The sequence below is a fragment of the Perognathus longimembris genome, chromosome 2 (genome assembly GCF_023159225.1).
Source record: "Perognathus longimembris pacificus isolate PPM17 chromosome 2, ASM2315922v1, whole genome shotgun sequence".
NCBI lineage: Eukaryota > Metazoa > Chordata > Mammalia > Rodentia > Heteromyidae > Perognathus > Perognathus longimembris.
In genome coordinates this window covers 91888899-91911955 of record NC_063162.1, presented here as the reverse complement: position 1 = coordinate 91911955, position 23057 = coordinate 91888899, and the positions used below count along the sequence as shown (strand labels likewise).

The following is a 23057-nucleotide window of genomic DNA, read 5'->3' as shown; positions in this document are numbered from 1 at the left end:
TATATCCATTTGCTTTTTCCACTCAAGCAGGATGATTTTGATTTGTTTTGTTTTGTTTTTAGTAAGCAAAGCCATTGCACAGCATGTTCCTGCCCACTCTTTCAGGCTGCAGATTGTTCTAACCTGATGAGTTATGAAAGAACTTCAGGAGATTCTTTTGCTTTGGTGTGAAGCTAGTCACTTCATAGACACATAAAAAACTTTGGGGCTTCAAGGAAGTTTTTGAATCTGTTCTTTCCTATTTATCCCACTGCCATGATTTCATGAAATGACCTTCTATTTTCCTCTCATTCTCCTTCTTTGATGAACAAAGAAAGAAAAAGAAAATGAAACATCAGTATGAAATGTGGATGCATCCCAACATCAGCCAGTGCATATATTACAGTTTTGAATCAATTATTGTTCTAGTACACACCCTTTATCTGAGAAATGAAAGAACAGCCAGCACTAACAAACCTGATTGTTCTGGCAAAATTGCCATCCCATTCATGGTGGCATTGCTGAAGTTTTCTTTTTTTCCTTTAATGTTCCAACTTCATTAAAAAATGTTAATAGTTCAAGTGGTACTTTCTAACTTTACTATTTCACCTATTCATTCTTTGTAGGAGATGTTTACTTTCAGGTTTCTTGAGGGATTCCTAGGGGGCACAGTGGCCTACAGCAGCTTGCTTACTTGGTACAGACAGCTGTCAATCTGCTAGGTAGGGCAGAACCCTGTGGATTATTCTATACCTAATGGCTTCTGAGCAAGCGAGAGATTCAGACTTGAGAATATGAGAACTTCCCAACTTACCATTCTTAGACCAAAAGAGATTTAATCACAGCAGTTAAGAAACCAAATTACAAACATAAAACATGGAGACTTAAGTGCTCCAAGATGAATCTATATGAGTATTCTGATTACTACACCCTAACTTAAACTTTAATAAAACGTGATGGATTTTTTTTTCTAGGAAAGTACTGGAAATCAGTAAGGATGGTAGCTGTGCCAAGAGGCTGTGCTCTGCCTGGTACTCAGTTGCAAGAGGAGACAGAGACTGTTTCTGCTCTGGCCTCCCTCACAGTGGATGTGGAACAACCCTTTGCTCAGGAAGACAGCAGGTATGAGTCCAGTGTGGGAGAGCCACATGGTCACTCACATCCAGGTTCTTCATGGGCATTCCTGAACCTACATCCTGGATTTCCTTTGCCTATCTCCTCCACATCGCCCGCCTCCTGTGTTCTCCAAAGCCACAGATCCCAAAGCACAGGCTTTGGGCTCTGGAGAATTGCAGTTACTGCATTCTTCCAGACTTGTAGCATGTGGTTGCAGTTCACAGAAAAATAGAAGGGAAGAGATAGATGGTGAGAAAAATCACTCCTTGTTGGATAATTTAGTACAGATCATTATGGAATGAACTGCTTATGGGCTTAACTTCTTTCCGTGGTTATCCCTATTTTTCCAGATGTTCTGTTTCTTCCTTTCGTCATTTTAAAATCCTTAATATAACAAAGGGAAAGAGGAGATCAGAAGCTGAATATAATGGGGGAAAAAAGGCACAAGCACTCTTGTGTGATTGTCCTTGAGATCCAAGAACTAGATGATGGTGGAAGTTAACTGCCAAGGACACAGGAGTATGGAAGGCAGTCTGGAATGGAGTTTTATTTTGTATTATAAAATGCAACTGGTTTCACATTGCCTTCATATGAACTTTCTAGGGGGAAAAGTAAGGTTAACCTGAAATGTGATTGACAGTCAATAAGAAAAAATTTTTAAAGAAATCTTTGCCAGTTTGCACATCTTCACATTATGGGTTCATCATTCCACTCAATAGATAGGGGATTTCCTTAAAGTTAATGTAACCAAAAGCATCACAAATGTACCTTAGCATTGGCAGTCTCTGTGGCTGACTTCAAGGTTGTATATTCTTTAGGAAAAAATGAATCAGGTGAATTTTTACTAAGGCTCTGCCAGCTTACACTCTGAAATTGCTTCTGAAAAGGTAATCGAACTCCCTCTATCAGTAACATCACCATTAATTACACAGATCCTGCTACTAGTGCATAGGTTGGCAAGTTTCCCAAGAATGCACACATTTGAACAGTTCTAGCTTTCTTGCTTTTACTGGATACTCGGAGGTTAATGGATTTAACATCTTGTTTTGGCAAAGAGCAGTAGATAAACGGAATAAGCAATTTGATTTTTATGCAATGCTTTTCTCTTAGTATAGTCACTTAAAGACCAAATCATTGGTAAAGGAAAAAAATTGCCTATTGCTGACTTAGAAGGCATTTTCTTATGATGTATGGAGCATAAGGGAAAACTTATTTTACATCTTTGATAATATGAACTAACCCCCTGCTGTTCCCAGCTAAGACATGAACCAAGTTCATAATCCAAAAGGTGTTGCAATTATTCCCAAGGCCAAAAACAGTTAGTTGTCTGTCATCAGAGGGCCATAAAAGTGAGGAAACTAACATCTGTTATTATTGGATATAAAAGGAGCACAGCTATTCTTTAGAATTCATTTAATATAGAAAAATGAAGCTGAATTTCACCCTGAGTGAAATCAATTGTTATTTTGCCCATTAAATTACAAAGCTTAGAATAATTAACAATAATAAGTGATGTAATGAGGCTCTGGTATTAGAAAAATCTCAGCACTTTGGCAGGACTTGGTTTTAAAGGCATACTTGTTTATCCTCAGGTAAATAGTTTGCTTGGCTCCTGCAAATCTATAGGAATTAAACCTCAGCTTCATGACTTTTAATCTTCATCCAATAGCAAAGAGAGAATGGGAATAGGAAAGAAGAATTCAAAGTTTGCTGTCTGTTTCATGTTCATCGATCAGTTTTAGACAAATATATCTATTGTGATTGATTTTCCTTGTGAGAAGAAAAATCATTTTGCTTGAAACATTTTCTATATTTTTGGACTCTTTTTTTCAACAGAGGAAAATGGAGATTCTTCCAGAAGTAGCTCTTGACTACTGATGAATGAGTCACGAAAGAGAAACAGAGACAGAGGAAGAAAGAGACAGAGAGACAGGGAGGCAGAGACAGGAGGAGAGAGTGAAAGAGACAGAGAGAGGAAGAGATAGTGAAAGAAAGAGAGAAAGACAAGAAGCAGAGAAAGACCTAGAGAGACAGAGACACAGATGGACAGAGAGAAAGAGTGTGAGAGAGAGACAGAAAGATACAGAGAGAGAGGCAGACAGACAGGAAGACAAACAGAGAATGAGAGGAAACATTTACTCTTCTAAAGACATGCTATCAGAATTGTCCTACTACTCAATAGGGTAAAATGACTTTCAAAGTAAGATAAAGAGATAGAAATGTCCCTGGGCCTTTGTTATGAATGCAATATTATAAGAACACAGGAAATTGAAAAATTAGAAAAAATCAGAGAACTAAATGGATGGAAAAGAGTAAAGGCAAGATTCTTTTTATAAGAAATACTTGCCAGTTATTTTGCAGGATCTCTTGGTGTTTGGAGTGAGATGACTCATTTTGTACTAAGATTTTGGGTAAGGCAGCTCTTTTCCTGGCCAACTCATATCTGACTCACTTACCACTAGTGAATAAGGGATAAAGCGCTCCTGGCTAAGAACCACTGCAAGTATTTTCTGTTCATTTTTCTTGGACAGGGGAGGGGGGAACACAGTCAAAAGAACCATTTCATTTTATAAGCAAATTGGTGGACCTTGAAGAATAAATAATTAGGAAATGACAGATAAGTGAGAATTCATTTGAAGACAGCTGATATAAAGGTGTCAAACATCGTAATTTGCAGGTGACAGGGGCTCTGGTAGAAAATAAATGATTGGTAGATCAACAAAAATAAAGACAAAAGGAAGGAATGAAGGAAGGGAGAAGAAAGAAAGAAAGAAAGAAAGAAAGAAAGAAAGAAAGAAAGAAAGAAAGAAAGAAAGAAAGGAAGGAAGGAAGGAAGGAAGGAAGGAAGGGAGGGAAAGGAAAGGAGTGAAAGAAAGAAAGAAAGATGGAAGGAGGAAAAGAGAAAGAAAGAAAAAGAAAAAAGAGAAGAAATAATAAAAGAAGGAAGGAAGGAGGGAAGGAGCAGAGGGAGGGGAGGGAGGGAGGGAGGGAGGATGAAAGACAAACCATTATTGGACTCATTATATAGCCAAGGAAAAATACACGGGTTTGATCCATTTATTTCATGTATTGTTTAGCACACATATAGACAGATAGATACCAAGATACATAGATAGGTAGATACAACATATATATATATATGCAACATATATATGCAACAAATACATTCACACACATACATATATATATACACATATTAATTTTTTAGAAGTGAAATTGAAATCTTAATTTGCTTATTTGCTAGGAAAATACACCTTTAAAAGATTTGTACTTTGACTTTCTTAACTCTGTTTTAAAAGGCTTCATCATTACCCTACTGAGACTTAGTATTGGATACCATCTCAGGCTCTGCTGAAGATCAAGAAAAAGTTCTCTCTGGCGAGTAAGACTTCAGTGTGCTCAGCTATTAAAATTTTAGAACCATATCTATGCTCTAGAATTTCTAACTATGTCTTTTTTCATAACTCAATAACAAATCATGAAAATGTTTTCAGATGCATGTTTGAGCCATTGATTGCAGTGTAAATCTTATTTGATTTTCTTAATGCAGTCTCATGTATTTAAACCATCAATATTCCCACATTTTGGCAAATTTTCTCATAAATGATTTCAAATCATTATATAATAAGGAACCATGGGAACCATGGTTGTATTTTTAACTTTCTCCCAATGTTAATGAAAACTTATTTGAGTAGGCTAAAATTTGAAAGGTTCTAGGAACAGGGCCGGACAGGACAAGACAAGACAGGGCAGGAAGGAAAGAAAGGGAAGGGAAGGGAAAGGAAGGGAAGAGAAAGAGAAGGAAAACCGCCTCTTTCCGGGCACCATGGCCATTATTTTATCTACTTATGGTGCCTGATATTTTCTTGGGGGATATATGAGGTCTGACTTGGCATATCATGGAATAAACTCATGCCCTGTTCTGTATTTCAGAGTTCAATGTTCTGTCCTGTGTGGGGATGCTGGCTGTATGCCTAGAGGGGCGGTCCCCAATTGACCCTCCCCTCCTCCCGTCCTGGGACCCCTATGGCCGGAAGCCACTCCTATGCCTTCTGAGTCCAGAACCGGAAGAAGTAGTTCTGGCTCGGCCTGCCTCCCGTCTGGATGTAGGGTCCACGTGGATGCCTTCAAAATGGTGCCGCTGGTGCCCAGAGGCGGTCCTATTGGGGCGTGATGTCAGCCTGTGGGGGGAGTCCCAGGATGCCGCTCTTGTCGAGACAGCCCGGCTCAGCAACTAGCAAAGTCTTTTCCTTCCCGCCTTCCCACCTTCATCACCATAATAAAATCCTTCCCTCCGCCTCCTGGGCGTTGAGTTCAGGTCAAACCTCAGACTGTCTCCCTGGAATTTCTTTTTTCTGCGCCTATTGCCAACACGTGAGAAGGGGCAGTGGGGGAGATTTTGGTAGCTCACTCTCCTTGGCTAACGCGGTCCCCGAGAGTATGCCTTTGCTTTCTGCTGGTGGAAGACAAGGCCAAGTGCTCTCTCATAGTTTTTGGGGTTCAGGCATTTTCCCCGGGAGACAGAGGAGAACGGGGTCCAGAGCCCCCCCCAACAGTCCTGTATTAAACAGCACTTAATTGGAAAACATGAAAAATATTGAACAGGTAAAATCAGATGCATATTATCTTTGTTTATTTCTTGAGTCAACTTGAGTCAGCTTGCCTATACTCTTCACACTTAATTTTGTGCTAAAAGGCCAATACTTAATCCCTATGAAATCTAATTGACTTAGTTTAAAGTAAGAAATGTTTATAGCATATAATAAAACAATATATCCTAGATGACTGACATAACACCTAGTTTAAAGAAATACTCCATAAATGTTGGATTATAATTATCTGTATCACTTTTATTCTTCCTCAGTTTAATCTGTGTTTCTTTTGCATAGTGACACTGATAAAATTCATTTGTAGAGTATAATGGCTAACTAAAATTCCTTACACCAGATGGATCATGAAGATGGTTTGGCCAAGGAAATATATTAAAGGAGAAGGAGAGTTGTTCAGAGCATCTCTATGGAAGCCGAAAGTAATTGTACATGGGGGTAATGCTGGGGGAGATTGCAGGATCATTCTCTAATGATGAAGACCCTGCGAAAACATCAAGTTCATTAGCTCTTTAAATACCTTAGTATTTCTCTGTGCCAAAGTGCTGGGAGCCAAAATTGCAAAACAGCCTCACACTCTTCAAAATGTTCTTGTACTAAGTGAATTGTAGTAGTTTCCTACTGCTGCTGTAAAAGCTACTAAGAATTTAATGGTTTAAAATAACAGAGAGGTTCTCTATGTTGGAAGTCTGACACTGATCTCACTGGCTAAAAGAAGGTGTTGGCAGTCTGTGTTCCTTTCTGGAGGCTCTAGGGAAGACTCTGTTCCCTTGCCTTTTCCAGCCCTAGAGGCTGCTTACATTCCTTGGCTCATAGCCCCTTTCTCCATCTTCCAAGCCAGTAACTTCCTATCTCACTGACATTTCCTCAGTCATCACAGCTTTTCTGACTGCAGCAAGAAAGGATTGCTACTCTTAAGAGCTTCCATGATTACACTGGATAATTTCACCATTCCAAGATCCATAAACGTTAATCATATCTACAAAGTAATTTGTTCCCATGGAAGGTAATGTATTTTTACATTTGCTAAAGATTGGCTTTGTTTTTTAAAACAGGACTAAACATGAACAATCAGGTATAATAAATGCAAGTTATTTCATAAGATTTAGATATCGTTCTATATAAAAGGAAAGAAGACAGCATAGAATACGGAATAGAGAACTAATAACAGAGCCAGAGGTCACTGAATCAGAGTGGAAGAATATGTAGAATTTTATATAGTAAATGAAAAGATAGACATCCAAGATAATATGAGCACACCATCAAGTTCTTTACTAAGACACACACACACACAACCTGTCATTAACTTAATTTCTAAGTGCTTAGAACACATGCAAAAATAGTTACATAGGGATATGGACTGAGTAAAAATGTCTTTTGGGAATGGTGGTGTTTCCCTGTAATCCCAGAATTTGGGAGATGGAGGCAGGAACATTCCAAGTTTGAACTAGCCTGATCTACACATACAGACTTTGTCCCTGGAAGAAAAATTAAAAAAAATAAATATCACCTCTTCTGAGAGCTATGGATATGGGAAAATAGATATTATAAATTGTGGCACTGGTAGAGACAAGTAATGCAATTCTTCTGGAATTAATACTTTACAGTTTATATACTATACAGTTTTCTTAGCCTTAACTAATTTGTTCCCTATCCCTGAAGAGAAGTGAAGAATGCATATTTTCAGTTTAAAGAGAAAATTGAGATGCTAAAGACATTAATTTGCTCAAGGTTACATTTTAGACACTGACAGAGCTGGGATTTGTATACGGTACACCTACCTTGAAACCCAAGTCATTACTGTGCACTAACCCATCTATGCTGCAAGATACAGGGGAGATTAGGTCAGTAGTGAGTATGTAGACATAGTAAAAGGTAAGAAGTATGTGGACTGTTTTTGAAAAAGAAGTTTTTCAGAAATGAGCTTAAGGGGGAGCAAGAACAAGATACATCTCAAAGTGCTACAACATTCAACTTGCAAGTCTATGCTTCAACAGAAGAGGTTCAGTTTTTGCCCATCAGTGAGTCACAGCATAGACACCTGCTCACCACAGCAGAGCCTAGGTTGGACCTATGGGGAAGACACAGACCTTTCACAGAAAGGAAGCAGGTGCCCCCTACATAAGAGACCCCCTGGGCATTGTCCACACACTAACCAATGCTGGAGTTGCAGACAAGTTGGGTCCTTGATAGGGAAAAAGATCAACTCACTACAACTTTAGTTTAGGCATAGGGTGCTTCAGTATCCATTAGAACAATGAATGTCATTCTTTTACAACATTTTGTCCACACATTTTCAGATGTAATTTTTAAAAGCATGCATATTTACTTATAAACTAGCTTTGAAACCTTCGAAAATGCTTTCTTAAGTTTAAATTTTTAAAAAAAGTTTAAATTTTTTTCTCTTCAAATGATCAGATGGAAATGATTTGAATAAGTATGATTCACTTTGATAGTTTTTTATCTCATGTTCCATGTGCGAACACCACATTTTCTCACAACCTCCGATCCTGAGTATTTTTGGACAGGCATAAACTCCCTCAGAAATGAGGGGCTTGAGGGATCTTCCTCATGGAATCCTTTAGAACTTTCATTCTTCATATTGTGAAATTACAAATATATAATTCTTCTTATTCTTTGGGTTTTTAATGCTAAGATGTTTTGTTGCCATTCCACAGATAATATATTTTCTTCATTTTTTTCAGCCATAACAATACTAAGCTAAGTGCTAACTATTTTATTTAACCATCTTGCCTCTTTTCCCTTGTAAATCTAGAAAATAATATGGCTAGTTCATTTGTCTCCATAAACAGATTGCTTTAAACACCACACCTTTTTGTCATATGAAAGTGGATCCATTATTCAATCCTAGAAAGTACATAAACAACATGAAGGATAAAATGAAAACTACTTACTCCATCACCTACACAGGACCATTCTGTATGCACTCTGTTTCTTTTATCTTGGACCATGTGTCAAGACTGTATGTGCATGAGTGGTGCTGAAGAAATGAATCCCAAGTAATATCTAGTGCCTCACACTATTTGTTGTTTTTACAACCTCCTTCATATCTTTTTACTCTTCATTAATCCCATGAAAAACAAGTCTTTCCTCAGAGTCCACACCTGAAACCATAGCTTTACAAAAATGGACTTCTAACAGTAGCAATTGCAACAGTTGCAGACCAAAGTACTCAGACTCAAGCTCAATTCTGGCATCTCTGATCCCACTAATCTAACTTCCCAGGACAATCCAAATACCTCATGTATTTGGATTCCTGCTACAATTTGTTCTTTTGACTAAATGAAAATCATTCTAAAAGTTTGCCTTAAGACACCCTCAACGTGTTACTAAATTAAGGTTAACTCTCAAGTATAAATTTTCAAGCAATTAGTTTTGGTTTTAGCTGAGCAGAGCTCCCCACAGAGGATGCCGAATAAAACTATTTATACACTGCCATAGTGCGTTTCTTATAAAAATGTTGGGTCTGTAAGCAGCGATTTGCTAATCAAATTCAGAATTTGATTTTCAATGCCTCCGGCAGAGGGCCAATCCAGTTATGAAAAAACAGAAGCAAAAAAACCAGGGCCTTGGTGAGTCTCCTCCAGAAGCAAGCTGGGTCCTTTGCTCTTGTTAGCAAACTGGTTCCATAGGAAATCACTGAAATTGCTCTGAAAATAAAAATATCATAGCTAATTTTTTCAATAAATTATTGGACTGCACTAGACACAAAACATGTACATTTTGGAAGCTAGAGTTATAAAATATTCTGACATGTTTTAATATAAACAGGAACGTTTCCAATGATTGCTTGGATCTAAAATGTTTTTCCACTTGACATTTGTTTATACTTCCTAGGAAAGAAACTCTATTTATGGATAACTGAATAACACAAATAAACATCAGAGAGAGCTGAAAAATCAGCTTTGATTATGCATGAAAATCTACAATGTCATTGTGTACTCTTATGCCGTATTCTGATTGCTTGTTTATTTTTACAGAGCTGCTTGTGAGCCCATGGAAGAGGAGTCAGCCTCATGAAGTGCCAAGTCTCCCCCGATATTTCCTGTGTGTGACATCATTGTGTAACCCCACCCCCACCCAGCACCCTCAGACACGTCTTGTCTGCTGCTTGGGTGGCACAGTTCGATGGATCATAAACACTGGGCACAAAATTCTGAACAGCAGCTTCACTTGTTCTTTGGATGGACTTGAAAGGGCATTAAAGATTCCTGAAACTTAACCACTGTGATTCTAAAGTTACAGTAAACCACGATTGGAAGAAACTGCTTCCAGCATGCTTTTCTTATGCTGGGTGACCCACTCCCAGACATGAGGTATGGAACTAGAAACATCCAACATGGCATTAGGTATTGTTAAATTTTCAGAAGCTAGGACAGCCAGGGAAACTTGCGGCAAAAGCCGAAACATATTCATTCCTGACATTCTGATCTGTGTTTTATTGGACAATTTTTTTTCAAGCAGTCCTAAATTGTTTACAGGATATGCTCTCAGCTATGAATGAGTAACAATTCCAGACAGATGGCAGTGGGTTTGGGTTTCCTTTCTTTTGTTTTGTTATTTTGCATTTGTTTTTACCACACAGTTCAACCAGTAAGAATTCCAAGATGGAGGGCCAGGGGTAGGGCTTTATACAGTAAAATAAAGCACACTGGATCTCAAAGCCAGATGCCAAAGGAAACTCACATAATTGTATGTCATGGTGCAATATTTTATGTCACTTTTTTGAGAAATATCCTGCATCTTTAACATCTATCTCCTCACATGCAGTTGTGTAGGACAATGTGGGTCCCTATGCTCTATCCCCTGGCAACAGAACTTCTAAGTATATGTTTTATGGGGATTTTTCTATGTCTTCAAGAAGCACATAATTTTTCAAAGATGATCTTATTTTTTTTTCCAAATCAATCAGAAACACATTCTCTCGCTTTTTCTTTTATGCCCACACCCCCCACTGCTGCTTCTTTAGAACAAAATCTTTCATCCTTTCTTCTTTTAGAAAAATTGAAGATCACTCATAGTCTCTCGCCTATTATTCAGGGGCTTTGAGTATTTATTTTGTTTACTTCCCTGGTTAACACTGTTGCTTTATCTGCAAGTGTTCTTTTAGCTATGAAACCACTGAGGTTCACATAGCTTAAACATTGTCACTAAATTTTCGTGATCATTGAAATGTGTTAATGAAGGTACTGTGTACCTGAAGTCACCTTAAACTGAGTGAACTAAGAAGCTGTGCCTTCCTGTGAAAACAAACACAAAATTTAACCTTTCCACGCTTTGCCTTAGTGGCAGAGGTCAAAGATAAAGGACATATATTTCTGAGAGTAAAAGCAGTTTACTAACTAAAAGAGAAGCAGGTTTCTCCTGCTACCTCTGAAAACTATATTTAAATGGTTACTACAACACCTAAAGAGTGTGAGGTTATAGTACCTCACACACTCGATATCTGACGATAGTTTTGAAATAGCTGGTGTTTCTTTTTACATCTTTGACTAACTCAAATGGTATATTAAATCCATAAGTGAAGATTGTCATGCTTTTATTCAGAAATTTGAAAGAAACCTTAATTAAAACAAGGTTTTAGGGAAGGCCATGATAGGAAAGATATGGTACAATATGGTTCTAGTTAAGGAGGACTCCAACCTGTAAATCAAAGATGAAAGATTTCACTCAAGTAGAATTATACAACTCCCTTTTGTTATACAGTCAGACTATGTTTTTCATGCATTTGTTTTTTTTTAGGATTACCATTTTAATTTTAAAGACTTTTATTACATATACAAAAGTGGCTCAATATTTGGTTTAACATCTTAGAAATTTGAGACACTCTTTGAAACAGAAAATCTGAAATGGAATGTAGCTCAGTGTTAGGTAAAAATTACCTTCACTGCATAAGGGTTGTTAATCTAGATTCATTCTAGTAATGATTTTTAAGTTTTTATTTTCTTGACATTTTCAGAAAAATACATATAAGTCACATTTTCTAGGTCATGTCACTTTGTAGTAACTGCTTGAGGAAATTTATTTAAGGAAAACCAGATAGTAGAGCCAAAAGCTTTTAAAAAGTCCTCTACCTTTAGTTTATTTAGAAATGTAACTGGCAAGTTTTAAAACTAACTTCATAATTCTAAGTCCCCAAGACTACTGTTTTTTTCCTCCCCAATACTTTTTTTAAATGAACGTAATGAAAATTTAATGAGCTACTAATATACTGATGGTTCCTACCATGATTTATGCCAACCCATCCATCTGATAAAGCCCTATCTCCAGGACATCTCTGGGAGCACTTGGGTTTAAAGCATGACACATTAATGCGTTATTCACACATCTTCCATGTGACACCATACACAACTTGCCACAGGTAGAGTCATGGGGAGAGATACCAGGAGAGGCAGAAAACTGTGGAGTGGAGTGGACTGACTATAGCTGAATGTAATTGTAAGGACAGAATGCGGTGCTGTTTAATTAGACCATTACATCAAGAGTACATCCCTGGAGAAGAGAATGGAAACTTGTTTTTTTATACTCTCAACACTTCTCTTGAAATAGACTAGTATTTTCTGAATGGGAAGTTTCATTTGGTGTAGTTTTCTATACTCACACATGTTTACACCACCTTATTGCACACAATGGGTCCTATTAATAGGCCACTGAAGAAAAGGTCCTTGAAATATCAGTTAGATACTTCAGCTGAGCTATACTTTGAAGGAAAATTACATAAGCTCTCTTGCTGTCTCAAGACTAAATCATATATGGTAAATGGAAATAAAATTTTTCAGAAGGCTACTAGTAAATAATGCTAGTACTGGATTCATAATAGATACAAAACAAAAACTTAGGGAGTCAATTTTCTCACTCAAACAGTAAAATTTGGAGTTATATATTAAGCTTGAAAAATAAAACCTAGGCATTTCTGTTAAATACTGAGCAAAATGTACCTCAAATGTAAACAGAAGCTTCATTATCATTACTTAGGGACAAGAATATTCAGATTAAATATTTTCATATATCATAATACATTTATATCATCTGTAATAGAGATAGAAGTCCACTTTTGGAGAAAACAGATTTAAATGTTTATTAAAAACAATCACTTGGAAGTTACATTTCCCTTCCTAGGAGCAAAAATCTTGTCCTCAATGCTTACTATAACCATGTACTCTTACTGAAAAAACATGGTGGCCTTGCAAATGGGTCATCTCCCACAAAGACTTCAGAAATTACAGCATGGGTCTCTCCTAATAGTTCAGGCCTGTTTTATTTCTGGAGGTCAGTTGCAAAGCCTGTGGATTTACTGGGTGTCTTTACAGACTCCATCTGGAAGTAAAATAGAATGATCATATGAAAAGTCTCCTGGGAGAAATTTCTTCTTAAATCAGCACTTTTAAACTTTAGGGTTTTTTTTTTAATGCTAGCATTTACATTTAGTACAATTTATTTAAACATTTTTTCTATTCTTCCTGTTAAAATTACTGTCAATTTGTCTCAGTGGTGATAAATCTAATAACCTCAGAAGAAACAAGGCAAATTTTCTTCCTTAAAAGTGATTCATTCTTAGTTTGAAATAACCATTGTGTCAGAATTTGATACTACCATTTCTAGCAGTATCTATCTTAGCATTCTTTTCCTGCTTCAGGAATGAAATCACTTTCATGCTGAGAAAATGAGGGGGTTGGTGAGGAGAGGAAAGAACACCTGCTGTTAGGCTATCTCCAAAAAGAGGGTATTTTCACCTTCACAAGAAATGAAAAACAGATGATCTATGCTAAGAAGTGAAGGCATTTTGTCTTCAAAACTGATCATCAGCATGATCATGATCACCACCAAATTTCTTAAGCTCCCCTAGGACACAATTATATTCTGGTTTCCAGCAGTATTATGGACTCTTTATGGTCTTTAATAAAAGTATTCTGAAGTATTTCATCACTTTCATCAACACTATCACTGAAATATGCAAGTGCCTATCTGTGGCTTCTTTCTCTGAACATATTTACATTGAAAATCATGGCTCTTGCCTCCTGACTCTTAAGTGATTGCTTTGCATCATCAACTGCATCACAAGGAGTATGCAATTGTCATGTAACCAGAGGATAAAAACATGAGCATGGAACACACACAGGACTATAGAATTTTATTTCTCCAATTTAACTGCAGTTTGTTTTTCTCTATGATATTTTTTGTAAGTTTTATGTAATATTAAGAAAAGGCTGAATCCATTATTAATATTGCAGACATAACTGGATCAGACAAACATTAGACTATTAATCTAGAGCTTCTTAGGCTTGTTCTCAATGATAAGACAATGAGCTGTAACAATTCTTCAAGCTTCTTAGTTCTCAACTGGAACACTAAGCCATTACATGGTTAATTCACTGTACTGTACCAATGTTTCTAATTGATAATTTTCCTTCCAATTATTCTGCTTCTCCTACCTGCTGGCCAGTACCAAATTGCCATATCTATACATTTAATGATATCTCAAGTATCTACTCATTTTCTAGGCAGAAACAAACTTCACAACTGCTTTTTTTTTTTAAGATTATTTTGGGCTTACTTTTTTCATATTATTTTTATGTCACCACAAATTGGTCATTCTCATTAAACTCTCCTATTTCAAGTACCACTTGACTATTTTTCAATCATTTTTATCTTAAAAGACACCCAAATTCTTGTGTTTGGGCCTGTAATTGGAGCTTGGCACTTGTTTTTATTAATACAGAATTTTTGTTTCAAATATAATTTTGCAAAACTCTTCAGTTGTGTAGTGCTAGTATTGAGTAGAGAAAGTTATATACATACTGTTTTTCCTTACACTTTGGGAGACATTATTGTGAATCAAATCTACAATCAGAAACACTCACTTGAAGCAAAAAATGATTAAGGAGAAAATTTTAAATCAATATAAAAACTTTCCCAGACATTTCAATTACACAGTCAAATATTATTTGCTTGTTTAGGCATTAAGTACATTATAGACAAGTTACAACGTCAATATAATAAGAAGGGTCAAATGTTTTTCTGGGACATTGTGGTCATGTCATTTAACCTTCATTGTAGTTGACCTTTCTTGGAGATGGTATTTTGTTACCATTAATAGAGTGATTGCAGCAATGTCTGGCTCTTGTCTTTATATCTATAAAGTTGAATGCAAGTGGAGTAATAACAAACAAAGAGCTAAAGTTCTATCATCTAACGAGGGATCTTATTTCCTTGGGTATGCAAATTAATTTTTGGATTCCTTTTAGAACTTTTTTTTTCTCAAACCTTTCTTTGGTTTTCTAAATTGTAAGATTACCAAACACTTTCTAGATAAGAAATGTCCATGTCTAGTTCTACAATAGCCTGGTGTATGAAGTTACTTGTTCAATGGCTGCTAAGATTACCAGCTTGCTGTCAAATACAAATGGCCATTTCATAATTTCAGGGTTGGCAGTTGGTGTTATTTGAAAGCAAGTATCCTAATATTTTAAAATCAGGTGGGCAGGTCAAGCAAGAAACTGATATTTATTACTTCTGTGATTAAAAACTAGGCCAGGCTTCATAATGTGTGTACCGATAATCTGGAGTTTCTGGTTTATGGTAAAATTAACATGTCTTTTCTATTGTGGCCTGATATCTGTTTCTGTAATAAGATCAGTTTGTTATCTTCTGTATACCAGTGGTTTTACCCTAAATTTTTTTTGTCTAGCATTCACCAAGATCTGTCATTTCAAGCTGCTAAGAAAAAAATAAGTTGCCAAACTTCTAAAAGTTGTGCTGCCAGCGTATTTTCCAAGACATGCAGGATGATTATCTAATAAGAGATTAATAACCAATAACTGTTCCACTGTTGAACATGCTCACAGAGTTCACCTTCTCTCTTAGTTTTTTTGTTGTTGCTGTATTTGAAAACACAGTGTCATGTCCCAAATTATTGTTGATGTTGTTCATGCCATGGCTCTTCTTCAGAAACAATGAAAATCGCTTTTTTGTCTTGTTTTCTACTGAATTAGATTTTCCTCTAGTCCTCTGTGAATAAAAGCTATTTGAAATAAAAGTGTTCTTATTTTGATGCTTACCATCAGACAGCAACAAGATATTTAACAAATGTTCATTGGATAAATAACATTTTTACTACTTATAAATTATTTTGACATACTGTTCAACTTTGCGGAAATGAAAACCTAGATTCACAAATCAATTTCCCTTATGAGGAAGTGATAATCCACAAAGCAAGGCAAGGAAATTAAACCAGAATTACTGGTTTGGATGTTTTCTGCTGGCTTATATAAAGGATAATAGGAGCTAATTATTAAATTAAATTATTTAATATAATTAAATGCCTACTATAGTCTCTACTGTTATTGTATTGAAGACTGTACTAGAATTCTATTTAACCATAATGTGAATCCTATACAATAAGTATAATTATGTCCACCTTCACATGAGAGCCTCAAGAATCTGAAAGATTAACTCACACTCACCCAGTTAGAATTAGTAAAACAAGATTTAATCTTCATCCACAAGCTACCTTGCTTTATTTGTCCTCTTTCAAAATGGCGTACATTATCCATCAAAGAATACATACTAGAGGTATTTTTTACTTAAGAATCTATGATGATTAATCTTTAAACTATATCACATTCTTGTCTCTGCTATCCTTAAGACTTGTTAAATTATGTTAAATTGATCTGGTAATTATGACTTAGTTTATAAAGTAAGGATAAGTTATAAAATGGTCTTCCTTTCCCTCTTTCAACATCTTACTTTAATCTAGTCAAGAACCCTAAAATGGGGCTGGGGATATAGCCTAGTGGCAAGAGTGCCTGCCTCGGATACACGAGGCCCTAGGTTCGATTCCCCAGCACCACATATACAGAAAAGGCCAGAAGCGGCGCTGTGGCTCAAGTGGCAGAGTGCTAGCCTTGAGCGGGAAGAAGCCAGGGACAGTGCTCAGGCCCTGAGTCCAAGGCCCAGGACTGGCAAAAAAAAAAAAAAAAAGAACCCTAAAATGGCTTTAGAACTTGTATTCCAAAAACTCTTGAAATCTAATCCAAGATGAAAACTTACTTTTGTATTTTATTAACCCCCTGCAATGTTTAACATTCTAAAATGTAACTGTTTCCAGTAGACAATGGTTTGGGTTCCCTTGAGGAAAAGATAGTAATATTTTGTCTAGAGAAAGTAAACTTGAAATGGAATGGGTGAATAGAGTAGATTTCAATGGTAAAAACCTTTAGTTTAATCAGATTTGTTAAATGGCAAATGTTACTTCATGATTCTTTGTTTCTTTTAAGTTTCCTTGGTGAAAAGACAGAATTTGAAACAGTAGGATGTATGTAGAAAATTAAGAATCAATATCACACCATTCTTTCAAAAGAGTAGTGTCCAGTTGAAAATACAAATCTGAACGATTTATTTCATTGCTTAACAGGTGCTTTATGGTTAATGAACTCAAAGTACTTCGAGATATGATGCATGTACCAAAGCTTTGTAATAGCTCCAATGTTTCTCATGGTCCTCCATGTTGATCAAATGTAGCTAATTCTCCACATTTTTTCTTTGTGTATGTAGTAGAACTAGGGTTGGAATTCAAGGTTCTAAACTTGGTAGTCAGACTGTACCATTGGATCACAACCCCAAGCCCTTGTTTGCTTTAGTTATTTGATGGAGTCTCACACTTTTGCAATGAGGAATCCTTGGACTATAATTTTCCTATCTATACCTCTTGTGTAGCTGGGATTACAGATGGCCACTCCTTATGAAACCTAATTTGTACTGTGGGAAAGACATTCTTTCAAATCTCCTAAGAATAAAGAAGCATGATTCAGAAAGAGATAACTGTATTCTTCGATTTTAATATAGAAGGTCAAGAAATTAGGAGAAATATTTTAAATCAAATTTATCTTAAATCAAAATGCAAAGTTCTTAGTGTATATAGGAAATATAAACTCCAAATTGAAAGATGATATGGTCCATTTAAAATATGCTATAATCCCACATACATACGAACATTTTTCTAAAATCAATAAGTTTCAAAAAATTTAGGATTTAAATAAAGTAAATAATTGCATTAAATAATAGAAAATGAATTTTTCAATAATGAGTTGATGACCTATTTTTGAAAGTTGATTCCTAATTGAATGTAAAGGTTTTGTAACCATGCAAAGTGAAGTCATTTCTTTAAAAATACATATTTGACTACATTATTTTTTCCATTTCTACTTAACTCATGTTTGAATTAAGCTTTTTATCCTAAATATTTTAATTCTGTTTTGTCGGTCTTGGGGCTTGAACTCTGGGCCTGGGTGCTGTCCTGGAGCTCTTAAGCTTAAGGTCAGCACTCTATCATTTGAGCCACAACATCACTTCCAGTAAATATTTTAAATATGAATAGTTAGTTAGTTAACATTTTCCCTGTGCCATCATTTAAATCTATGATCCTGTGAGGAGAGTAATGGAATAGACAATCAAACTGAAGCTTAGATGATATAATAAACTCATCTTATTTTCTTGACCTTTTTTTTTACATTTCTATTACATAAAATTTAGGTGCATATCATGAGATGCAAATGACATTTTGGTGCATGTATACATTCTATAATATTCAAATAAGAGTAGGCCTATCTGTATATCCAAGTATGCATCCCTTATTTGGGGATAAAATATTTTTCAGTGTCATTTGTTCAGAAATACAGAATGTATTATATTTATCCATAGCTACCCTGCTATGCACCATAAGTTGTTTCTTCTATCTAGCTGCCTGAACTCATTTATCAACCTTTTTCCAAACCTTTCTCCTCATTATTCTTCTCAGTCTCTTTTAATCACTATTTAACACTGAACATCTATAGAATCAACTGTTGTTTAGGTTCCACAAGTAATTCAGATAATAAGGAATTCATCTTTCTGTGTCTGGCTTATTTCATTTGAGTAATGTTTGTCATTTCCATCTATGCCCTTATGATTGATACATTTTATCTTTGTATGGATGAACAATATTCCATTGTACAATATTTTCTTTAATCCCACTTTCAGCCTGTGGACTTTTGTTCTTTCTAATTATTTTAATTACTATGTTGTAGTAAGATTAGAGATTTTTTTCTTTTACTTACTGATTTCATTTCCTTCAGAAATATATCTCCCTCTTTGCCTAGGTAGGATGAGTAATTCTTCCTTAGGCCTCACTTTAAAGCTGTAAGTTACTGGTAATTTTTTTCTCAGCCCTGTGATAATATCATTTTATCAAATACTTGCCTCTGTATTCATTCCCAAGATGTTTATAATTTCCTGATCATTGTATTCTTATTTGTAATATACTGTGTTCGTGTGTGTGTTGAACCAACAAATGACTTAATATGTTTCCTAAATATCTGAAGATTCATTTATTTTCTCTAAATCAGGAAAACTCTATTACTTATAACTTAAAATACCACTTGGAGTCTCCCACTGCCTTCTTTTGTAATGTTTATTAGACATGATTCCTATTAGATTTATACAAATAAGCTTTGCTCTATATTTTTGTGTTTTATACTTTCCACTGTGTAGCTATTTGAATAATTTTCTCTAGTTTTTCAAGTGTGCATTTATGTATTCCTGTTCTTAAATTTTAACTTTCATTGATTATTTAATACACTTTTTAAATGTACTCATTTTTCAAAATATCCCATTATGAGCTGGCTCACACTATAATCCTAGCTACTCAGGAGGATGAGATTAAGGATTGTAGCTTGAAGCCAGGTCAAGCAGGAAAGTCTATGAGATCCTTATCTCAAATTAACCACTAAGAAGTTGGAACTGGAGTTATAGTTCAAGTGCTAGCACATAAACCTTGAGCAAAAAAGCTTAGGAACAGTGCCCAGGCCTTGAGGTCATACCCTGGTATGGGCACAAAAAATAAAATAAAAACTCTTTAAAAATGAAAATATTGCATCATAGTAGTCTTCCATTGCTCAGATTTCTTGCTTTATATTTTAATAATTTTCTACTCATTTAGTTTAAAAGGTCCATAAGAATACCTTATGATCACAAATGTTAAATTATTTGTTTTAATTACTTTGTTTATTCCTTTGAAAAGTTGCTTATTGTGAACTCATTTTCAGCACGACTTTTGCCTGTAGAATCCGTGTACTGTCTTATCTGAATTGAGAACAGATTTCTCAGACAGTTTTGCATTTCTAGAAGTTTGACCACATAGGAGCACTTTATTGTTCATAATTCTATTTAGGGATTTTTGACAATATGATAAATACAAATGACAATCACAAATCTATGCCTGGCTTCAACACAATCTACATCTGAATTTCTCAGAAGAAATACTTTCCCCACCCAGTTTCCACAAAGAAATAGCCAGCTTCCTTCAGTTCCTTGTTGTCTTCCATTGTTAGTTGGCAGATCTATTTTTTCTTTTCTTTTTGTTTGTTTTTGTCTTTCTTAGCATTTAGAGGGTAGCCTTTTGTATTAATTGCAAACATGTGTGAAAATGTAGGTTTCTTGGTTTCAGTTAACTTACCTTCAAAAGTCTCAGGGGTTCTCTCCTGTCTCTGAATGAACACAAAAGTGTAAACCTTTAGGTTACTTGAAGTAACAGCTCTGCAAACCCCAATCTAAGCCAATAACAGCCCAGGATCTCTACTTGTCACTCCCCCTTTTTTTTTTTCCAGTGCCTTCTTTATTCCTGGTACTGGAGATTTCCTAACTATGGTATATTATGCTACAAATTCAAAAAGAAACTTTCACCTAGATTTTTTAAACATATGTCTGGGGTGTTACTGTTCCTAATGTCTCTTACATACACGACAGCACATGAGGGATCTAAAGCTTCTTCAAGAAAGCAAGGGAGTTGAAATTCTGTGGGTCCCTTCAATTTTCATGGTCTGTGTATTCTTCACAAATAATGAAATTGACACTTTAATTATGAGCACCCGTGGCTCATCCCTTATCCCTAGCTACTCAAAATGCTGATATTTGAGGATAGTGGTTCAAAGCCCACCCAAGCAAACAAATGCCAAAAGACTCTTGTCCCCAATTTACCAGCAAAAAGCCAGAAGTGAAGGTGTGGTCAAGTGATAGAGTACCGGACTTAAGCAAAAGAAGAGCCAATGAAGAGCAGAAGGCCCTGAGTTCAAGCTCTATCGTTGAAAAAAAAATGAAAGAAAGAATATAGATAAAAAGAAAGAAAGAAGACAGAGAAGAGGAAGGGAGAGAGAAAGACAGGGAGAGAGGGATGGAGGGAAAGGGAATATGAAACTTTTTCTGCTTTGTTTGTTCAGTATCCCATCTGCTGAGAGGGTCCTTCCCTCTAGGTAATGGGCAGCTAGAAACACAACAGTGTTTCATAACCCCAATTCAACTAAAGCAAAAGCAGGCTGTGCTGAGAAAGAAATTGAAACACATAGATCATCTGCAGAGATCTCACTAGTACTAATTATCTCATGTTTATTGCCTCCTCTGAAAATTACCTCTGACTAGGAAATGTTGGTAGTCTTTTCTGGGAGTGGCTGTGATTAATCTTCTTGTTGGAAGCAAATGAAAAAAGGAAGGAATAGTAGTGAGTGCTACTTGTCTGAAACACTGGAGCAAGGATAAGATTACAAGGGCATCATTTTCTTTTCTTTCAAAACATGACAGGAAAACAGATACCCATTACATATTGGAGAGCAAAAGATTTGGGCTAATGCTTGGCAGGAAAACACAAAGCTGAGGTTTCATTTCTTTGCTCTCGAGTACATACTGTGGCCATGTTAAAGTTTGGGCTTCACATTCCTTTCTGCTGAAAAAGAGATTTAATGAATATGTTACAGGTCCTACATGCTGAATAGCATGCATTTTCCTCTTATTTTGCCTATTGCTATTTTTTAAAACCTTTGCATATATCATATGTAGATATCATTTTTAAAAAAAATTTCTGCCAGTTCTGGGGCTTGAATGCAGGGCCTGAGCACTGTCCCTGTCTTCTTTTTGCTCAAGGCTTGTACTCTACCACTTAAGCTACTGTGCCACTTCTGGATTTTTTTTTGTATATATGTAGTGCTGAGGAATCGAACCCAGGGCCTCATGTATGCGAGAGAAACACTCTACCACTAGGCCATAGTGCCGGCCCTGTGGATCTCCGTGGTACTAAAAAATACTTATTGAAAGGAAGAAGAATCATTGCTGTGGCACAAAAACATTTTTCCTCAAACAACAAAAAAAGAATGTACAAGCACACAAAAAAGATGTGGGATTTTTATGAATCATATCCTGTAATTTTTCACTTTTTTTCCAGCTACCTCCTTCTCAGAACAGAATCCAAGAAAACCAAAGAAAACTATTTGTGTTGTGTGCAAGAATTTTGCCAAATTGAATTACATAATTCATCTAGCAGATTTGATGAGTTCCTGGATGCAATTTGCAAATTTGCATTTTGGGCACAAGGAAATAATGCATTTGTTAAATATGAAAAACACAGCCTTTGCTACGAAACCATACTTTGTTATTTCTCAAGAATGGCTGTATATACATCTATAACATGTGTACTTAGACATAAAATCTAGGTATTTATTATCAATGTGTCATTATACTAACTGTAAATATAGCAGCCTATGAAACTTACATCCATGAATTAAATATTAAATTAAATTAAATTAAATATTAAATATTTCTATAAATTATATCAAAATAACAGTTAAACATATTAATAAAGTGTTTGATCAAAACCCCAGGTGCTTGTATTAAGGTATGGCACCATTGTAGTTATTTCTAAATTATTGGGAGAAGTACCATCTGCATGATGGTATATGCAAATGTTTCAGAAACTTGTTTATCAAAGAAAAATGAAATAAACAACCACAAACTAATCAAAACAACTTCATAAGAGCTCTACAAACCAGCCAATGACCTGCAGAAGACAAGAGAATACCCATTAAAAAAAAAGACCAATTCTAATTATAGAATTTTTTTCTACTGTTTTTCTTTATCAGCCCCTGTTCTACTCAATGTACACAAACAGGAAGAAAGAGTTGTAATTCAGTTATTGTAATCAAATACCATAAACTTTCTTAAACAACAAATTATTGCAGGAATCAGGCTGGTAAATTTAAACTTCATTGTCAGCTTGATCAAGCAATGATAGCTTGCTAATGGCTACCCAATTACTAATTCTTCACACTGCTTGGGGTAAAAGGAGATAGGAAGCATTCATGTATCACTGTCTTCTCATAGGGTATTGATTCTATCATAGAGTGTCTACCCTAGTGGGCTTATCTCAAACACATCACTTTCTAATATCATCATACTAAACAGAGGCTAGGCATCATTGTATGAGTTCAGACCCATAGCCATTAATCCAACATGGCCCAATTCCAAATGATCTCC

At 35.7% G+C, this 23057-nt stretch overlaps 1 protein-coding gene across 1 annotated transcript in view; it reads left to right on the top strand.

The window, feature by feature from the left end:
- The window catches only part of Hdac9 (histone deacetylase 9), an 805515-nt gene extending 794656 nt beyond the window's left edge, over nt 1–10859 (top strand). Inside the window, exons 25-26 of the mRNA XM_048339733.1 lie at nt 954–1101; nt 9704–10859. Of these exons, the coding sequence (XP_048195690.1) occupies nt 954–1101; nt 9704–9743 (188 nt within the window). The 3' untranslated portion in view covers nt 9744–10859. The remainder of the gene's footprint in view (nt 1–953; nt 1102–9703) is intronic.
- Nucleotides 10860–23057: the final 12198 nt, after the last annotated feature.